The sequence below is a fragment of the Helianthus annuus genome, chromosome 11 (genome assembly GCF_002127325.2).
Source record: "Helianthus annuus cultivar XRQ/B chromosome 11, HanXRQr2.0-SUNRISE, whole genome shotgun sequence".
In the NCBI taxonomy this organism is placed as follows: domain Eukaryota; kingdom Viridiplantae; phylum Streptophyta; class Magnoliopsida; order Asterales; family Asteraceae; genus Helianthus; species Helianthus annuus.
This window is the reverse complement of record NC_035443.2, coordinates 169,853,496-169,861,126: the sequence shown is the minus strand read 5'-3', so window position 1 is coordinate 169,861,126 and position 7,631 is coordinate 169,853,496. Positions and strand designations below refer to the sequence as shown.

Genomic DNA, 7,631 nt, shown 5'->3' with positions numbered 1-7,631 from the left:
AAAAAACATTGTGGGGAACATAAATAACGCTCTAAGCACCCTTGCGAGGTCATTGAGCATAGCAAGCACTTCTGTAGGGGTGCATTGTATATCATTCCTCCCGACTGCAACGACGATTGCTATAGTCGGATCATCAATAACAATGGCTGGTACAACCACCAGCAGTTCTACATTCGCCTAAGGTAGCATATCATCTGCATGTGCATCTATGACTACCAATGGCTGCACATTACGACAACGGGGATCCTGGTGACACGGACGCGTGGTAGGGATCGTCGTCACATCAACATCAACTCTTTCAATGGGTTGAACGCCGTTAGTGTACCATATGCTAACCAACGAAAGTCGCACCAAAGGTGAATATTTTACAGTAGCCCACGTGACCATGGGCACACCGCTAAAGCAGGGCCACACCTGCAAAAATCATCCAAAGGCGAGACACTTGATCGCCAAAACTCAGCCTGTTCCAAGACTCATGCATGAGATCTGACCGCATACACGCAACCTTAAAAAGCTCATGGTAATGTGCCAGTACAAATGACAACTACCTATAACCAATCAGCGTGCACCAAGTTACCCAACCAATTTCTACGATGAGCAATCGTGTACTATTCATTTCTCCATTATCTCTACTCACAGCCAACGACAACCACAACAAATAGGGCCGGTGACTTTCTCGCACCCGGACGACATGTAAGCCTAAAATTAGTGATCTTCATTCCCGAGCTCCTAATAAGTCTAAGTGCTTCTCCCACGCTTGCACACGGGAGCAACACTAGACTGGGGGACATGACGAGGTATGGTACTGGATTCGACCCGAGCGATCGGACTTTCTTGTTATTTATCACTTTTATATAGTAATTATATATTATTATTATTGTGTACTAACCCGCGAAGCCCAGCGCGTTGTAGTTTATGCTACACTAGGCTGTGGGCTCGTAGAGACAACCCCTAACTGGGCTTGGCCCATTGAGGTTAGGGTTTTTCCCATATCTCCTATATAAGGAGGCCTTCACATCCTTATTAGGGCATGAGATATAGGGCAACACTTTTGTAGCTGGAAATAGGGGATTCTTCCTCTACCGGCAGTCTCTACAATTGCCCACGTTTCTCTCTCCTTGTTTACAGGTCTAGGATGAAGTGGAGAAGACGAGGTGTGGTCGTTCATCACCGTAGAAGTACCGACCCGCTCGGGTTACTCTTTTACAAAACACAAATTTTAATTCTGTAGTTTAGTTTGAAATTCATTTGAACGATTATTTGGTGAATTTGTGGTATATATGGAAATCAAGGAATGTAAAAGAAAGAATCCTTAACAACAATCACCTACAATCTCGAAAATTATAGAAGATACAAAGACAAGCTCGTTTCTATAGATTAAAATAGGGAGAAGTTACAGTTTTTGGATTGAATATCTTGGTTTGACTTTAACATTGATTAAATTGTAATCGTATCAATTCTATGCTCTAGCATCTTGCAAGCTTTATAGTAATATTTCCCCGTCGTTCAACAATATCTTGAAAGTGGTGATATCGACAGTATGATTGTTCTCAACTAATTTATGCATCTTGTTATGTTGAGTGTTGACAGTATTATGAGTTCATCGGTACACGCTGGTAAAAGATATGGAATCAAGAAAACATGAACAAGAAAAACAATGTGTAGCTAGTAGCTACATACAAAAGTTTCAAAGCAAACCACTTATTTTGCATATTACATTGCACATTTTTGGCATACATATTTTAGAAAGATAGCTTACAATCTCTTCAACTATAACATTAAATAGAAAATGACAAAAAGAGAGAAATCACAATAGTTTATTACAAATAAGGTTTCCTAAATATGCATAAAGGGTAGTGTGTCTTGAATGATATTTATATATGTCTAATTAGTTGCACATTCCTCTTCCCTTCATTACATGCCTCCTTAGCCCTGGAATATGAACATTTGAGATATAATCTCTCCAATCTATTTTCTCCACATCAAAACCAAATGTCTTTCTTTCTTCTTCAGACATCATCCCCATTAATCTTTGAGTGTTGCTATTATCAAATCTGCAAAAATAAGAGTTTCAAGCTTGCATAAGTTAGATAATTATCAATGAAGCTTACAAACAGACAACCAAATAACTTTGACTTGAAATAATCTCATGTTCGAATCCCACATGTTCTATGAGCTTTATAGGGCCAGGCCCATATGCATTTGTTCAAAAAGCCTTAGATCATAGTTCAATAAAACGGCTGAGGCGTGCGCCTTGAGGTGCGCCCACAAAACAAGCCTGAGGCGGCGCCTCATGGGTTCATTTTGTACGTGCGCATCAGAGGGTTGAAACGCTAAGAAAAGGTGCACCTCAAGGGGTTTTGATGTTTGTTTTTGATTTTTTTTTGTGTCGATTCCAAATATTTCATGTCTTTTTTATTATGTGTGTTTTTGATGAATTTGATGATGAAATTAGTTAGTATTTTATTTTATATAAGATATCTAATTTTTATATTTACTTTTTAATTCCGCCTCGAGCTTACGCCTTGGTTCGTCTCGAGGTGTACGCCTCGTGAGGCGAAGGAAAAACGCCTCGAGGCACGATTCCGTCCTTTTAAACCTTGCCTTAGATGCTATCGAAGTTGGCGATATCATGAATATTCAAGCAAAACACTCAATCAACTTGATTCATATATAAGAATATACAAAAAGTAATAGTCTTCCTAGAGATCAAATTTGCTTCATGCATACTCATTTTTGTGAGATTCATGGATCATGCACTATGTATACTTCATAGCAGAAAATATTGTAAGCAATTAAGTGTAAATTCAATCAAGATTTAAAGTATAATGTTACCTTCCACCATAAAATGTGTATGGTTCATATATACTAGCCAAGTACTTTGCTTGCTCCACTGATTTCTTGCAAATATTTTCAACTTTAAGTGATAACTTCCCTTTATTTGTAGATGATGAAGCAATCAATTGACTTCTGCTAATTGCGTCTTTCCATACGTGATCCGAGAATTCTTCCATGGACCGATAAAGTTGCATGATTGGTACATGAACTGGCCTCCCCTTTAAATCCAAACATGGGGAAGAATAGAAGTGTTCGTAAAGCAACCTTGCCAAATCCTTAAATACCAACGGGTTCACTACCGATGAAGCTATTTGATAAATGTAATTCTCTTCGGTTTTCCCACCTGCCACGTGTTTTGCCATGGCTGCCATGATGGCATTCACCACCATATCAGCTGGAACCTGAAACGGTTTTGTGGGGCCCATGATTCGTGAAACAAATTTATATATATTTAATATTTTTATGAACATGGGAACAAGAAAAGAACTTACCACATCAAGAACACCATTAGGGTCAACAAGAAATCCACTAAGTTGTCCTTTTCCATAGTAAAGTACAATTGGATCCATCATCCTTCAAATAAGAGTAAAAAGCAAAAATCTTGCACATCAACGGATTTTTTTTCAATGGGCGAATCAAGTTGTAACTAGTAAGGAAAGTAGAGGAGGCATTTTTGATCCATGTGGCAAAGTGTTTGAATCTAACAAGTCAAACGATAAACTATAAAACTTAGCTAAAATGAAAACTGGTCGAAGGCAAGCCAAAGTGTTTAGATAAAAAAAGCTTGATTAAAAAAATAGACGATTATACTAACATTATAGTAATTTATTAGTTACGTGTAACTAGTCAGATGAAAAATAAAGTCTTGATGGGTTAGCCCAACCCGACCTATGTTGAGTCTTTTGACATGTTACCCAACTTGCCTGACCCGCCCATTTTGCCACCTCTATGAAAACGTGTACCTATTTCCTTCCATCCATCCTGGAAAAGGTTCTTTGTAAGTGCTTTCAATGACACTAGGCCGGATTATGACAATGGGTATATCACCGCCCATTTTATCAATCATCATTTCTCCCATTGCCTTGGTAAAAACATATGTATCTTGCCACCCGTATAGCTTTGCCCTGGTTTAATCACATAATCAAAGAAAAGAAGTCGTTTTGTATGTGACCTTAAGCGAGCAAATAATAACAAAACAAAAAATGACGACAAAGATTATATGAAAGTCCATCATACCTCTCTAATCCAATATCTTTTAGCTTTTGAGCCAATGCATTTTCTCCCAAAGATTTCTTCAATTCCAAAACCATTTTAATTTCATCTTCTACATTCAACTTTGGCATATGATTCCCGTACCTAAGGCTTTCGCGTGCTATACTCTCGCCTGCGCTAAATGGCTTTTCCATGATTCGTCCTTGTCTTTGTCCATTCACATATGCTACAAGCAAGAAAAGTGGCCAAAAATATATAAACATATTAGCCTTTTATAAACACCATATAAAGTGACAACATTATTTAAGTACAAATATTGTCATACCTGTAGAAACTTGCAAGAAAAGGTTGAGTTTTTTGCACTTTTTTGCGAAGCTCATAAGGCGACTAGGCCCACTCGTGTTTATGTCAAGAGCTACATCATATCTATAGTTTTTAAAAAAATTATTACCGAAAATTTACTGCATTTTTTGACGGTTCGTTAGTTAGTTAAAGTTTAAGGAGATACCTTTCATCAAAAGTAGTATTGGCTGCAGAATTTACAATTATGTCAACATCTTTTGCTATCATTTCTGCTGTATCCTCATCTAACCCAAGGTTAGATTCACAAACATTTCCAGTCACCGGAACCAACTTGCTTAACATGAAAGATTGATACGATTTCCCATAAGCTTGTTGGAGAGACTTGAAAAGTTCGGTATTGATTATCTGTAACACAATCCTAAATTATTTTTAATTTTACTACTTACTGATAATGAGACGGATCACGTAAAATTGGAGTGCTACATAGGACTAGAGGTGGCAAGGTGAGTGTGTCGGGCGGGTCACATAACAGGTCAAAACATGTGATTTTAGTGGTTGAACCACAAACATCTACATTTTAGAATTTTTTGTATTATGTAAGACGCTAATAATGGCAAAATAAATTGGGTGACTTACGACCTGTTTGATCCATTTGACCCGTATCCCTTTGGGTCAAATTTTTTTTACCGATTTTAGAAAAGAAATAAAAACAATCCAAATAGACCAAGTTATTAAATGGATCGAAATTGCCACATCTACATAGGACTCCCACAAGAACAAGAAACAAGCCAAAAAATTGCATACTTCGTTTTTCAATCTTTCCATGGCAGCATCGGTGTTCTTCGCCTTGATTAAGAGATATATCTGCCCCACATCAGGCACCGTGCGCAGTATCTTCTCTATGAACACTAAATAGTTTATAAATTTATCAATAAAAATTCACATAGTTAGAAAAAGGTGAACAATAAAAAGAGTTACTAGCATTCAAGAATGACATCAAGATGGGCAAAACTTATGGCTAAATAATAAAAAGAGGTGGCAACAGGCGGGTCGGGTAACGGGTTAAAAGGGGCGAGGGTCAAAACAAGCTATTTTTGGTTTGCTAAAGTGACCCTACACTTTGAGTGCCATGGTTTTATCCATAGGACTTAATAAACATGGCAAAATGGGCGGTCAAAAGGTTTGGGTAACAGGTTAAAACGACCGAAGGTCAAAACAGGCTAATTTTGGTTTGCCAAACACTTCAAGTATCATGGTTTCATAATAGAGGTGGTAAATGGACTAGTCAAAAGGTTTTGGGTAACCGATCATAATGGGTAACATGTTGGTGAATGGGTCGGGCCGACCCAAAACATTTCTTGGCTAGTTATTCTAAATATTACTGGTGTGTTACTAACGAAAAAAACTCATTATTACCATAATAGTATAGCATTTTAATAAGGCGAACTTAGGTTCTAACTTCTACGCATTAAATACACATTTGGACCAATATTTTTTTTTCCTATCATTTTACCTAATTTTTTTGCTCATTTGAACCGTTAGAAATAAAACATAACCCGTGCATAAAAATATGCATAAAAATACAAAAGAAAAAAGAAAGTACCTTTACCCAAGAACCCGGTTGCACCAGTAACAAAGAACCTTTTTCCCTTGAGTACATTCACAATACCAATACCACCATCATTCATACCCACCACAGAACCATTCTGTGCACCATTATAGGAGACCAAATCCTTCCCATTCCCATTCCCATTTGGAGCCAAAACCAAGTTTTCGGTATCCAAAACAACGGTCCCAGGATCCGTCTTGACCAAAGCCGATCGCTTGGTCATAATACTCCTGCTCACATTTCCTTCACTTTGACAATACATTAACCGTCTTATCTTTTTCTTCGATAACCACGGGTAATTCTTGTCATTACCCGTGAAATCTACCGCCCCTTTTCGCAGAATGACGATGGAAGAACCAAGAGACATAGTCCCCATCATTTTCAAGAGAAACCAAAATCAAATCCAGAAGGAAAAAAAAAATTCAAAACCAAAATCACACAAGGAATGATTTTTGCAAATTGGAAGATGTTGGGTGTAAAGTTGATAAGTCTTTTTAGCTAAACATCTCCTACAATAATAAAAGTTGATTAAGAAAAAAGAAATAAAAGATTATTTATTATTAAATAATAATAATAAAGAAACAAGTGAACAAAATAAGATATGGTTGAATAATTAAAGAAAGATGGGTGAAATTGAGGTATTAAATAAAGGAGATGAAGGTTAGGAGAATGAAGGTAAAGGCTCCCTTTTTGCCAACGGCTAAGATGGCGGGAAGTTGTTATATATAAATATATTTTTTTTTGTTGTGATTTGATTATTCAACCGAAATTCAAGAAAATATAAAATATTCATGTGGGAAAAGGGCGTGGGATTGAAAAAAAGGAGAAATTTTGACTTATAGGCTAGTCAACTCGTTCATTGATATCATGTTCCACACATTCACCCTTATTGTTAACTAGTAGATGCCCGTCCGCGTTGCGGGGCGAGGGCCGAATAATTCTCAACCAATTAAAAAAAGACTACTATAATTTTCCTAGGAAAAAAAAAACAAAAACGATGATAAAAACGTAGTAAACCAATTAAACCAAAAAAAATTTATAGTTTTCGTAAAAAAAACAAAAACGATGGGAAAAACGTAATTTTTAACTGAGGGCCAAATCATAAATTTAATTGGGGGATAAATTGTAAACTAAATGGACCAACGGGGGAGTGCCAGGAAGTTGCCGGCACGACTGTAATTTTACACTGGGGGCAAAATTGTAATGTCACCAGGAAAACAAACAAAAACGATTGGGAAAATGTAAAGTTAAGTTGAAGGTAAAATCGTAACTTGGCTGTGAAAAAAAAACTAATGGCAAAACTATAAATTTATACGGGGCAAAATCGTAATTTTGAACCGAGTGCAAAATCAAAATTTTTAGCTGGGAGTAAAAGGGAATTTTTTTTTAAGTGGGGGTAAGAACATAATTTTGAACTGATGGCAAAATCGTAATTTTAAGGGGGAAAAACTAATGGCAAAAGTGTAAAATTAAACGGGGCAAAATCGTAATTTTTAACCGATGGCGAAATCAAAATTTTTAGCTAAGAGTAAAAGCGCAAATTTATTTTTAAGTAGGGGCAAAAACATAATTTTATACTGATGGCAAAGTCGTAATTTTAAGACGGGACAAAATCGTAAATTTGCTTGGCCAATAAGGGAGTGCCAGGCAGGTGCCTGGCACTGTTGAG

General features: G+C 36.9%; 1 protein-coding gene across 1 annotated transcript; it reads right to left on the bottom strand.

Moving 5' to 3' along the window:
* Positions 1 to 1,799: 1,799 nt before the first annotated feature.
* On the bottom strand, positions 1,800 to 6,562 carry LOC110896318 (fatty acyl-CoA reductase 2, chloroplastic). The gene is made up of 9 exons (XM_022143739.2): positions 5,957 to 6,562; positions 5,158 to 5,261; positions 4,559 to 4,758; positions 4,376 to 4,476; positions 4,075 to 4,276; positions 3,801 to 3,962; positions 3,330 to 3,411; positions 2,836 to 3,239; positions 1,800 to 2,054 (listed from the first exon to the last, which is right to left on the bottom strand). The coding sequence occupies exons 1-9, from the start codon at positions 6,339 to 6,341 to the stop codon at positions 1,889 to 1,891; spliced, it is 1,806 nt and encodes a 601-aa protein (XP_021999431.1). The 5' UTR covers positions 6,342 to 6,562; the 3' UTR covers positions 1,800 to 1,888.
* Between the last annotated feature and the right edge of the window lie 1,069 nt (positions 6,563 to 7,631).

Excerpts from the sequence above, each read along its gene's own strand:
- LOC110896318 (XM_022143739.2), bottom strand. The coding sequence starts at position 6,341 with ATGATGGGGACTATGTCTCTTGGTTCTTCCATCGTCATTCTGCGAAAA. Across the intron at positions 4,759-5,157 it reads TGGAAAGATTGAAAAACGAA|ATAATCAATACCGAACTTTT; the intron begins GTATGCAATTTT and ends ATTGTGTTACAG. Across the intron at positions 4,477-4,558 it reads AATACTACTTTTGATGAAAG|ATATGATGTAGCTCTTGACA; the intron begins GTATCTCCTTAA and ends TAAAAACTATAG.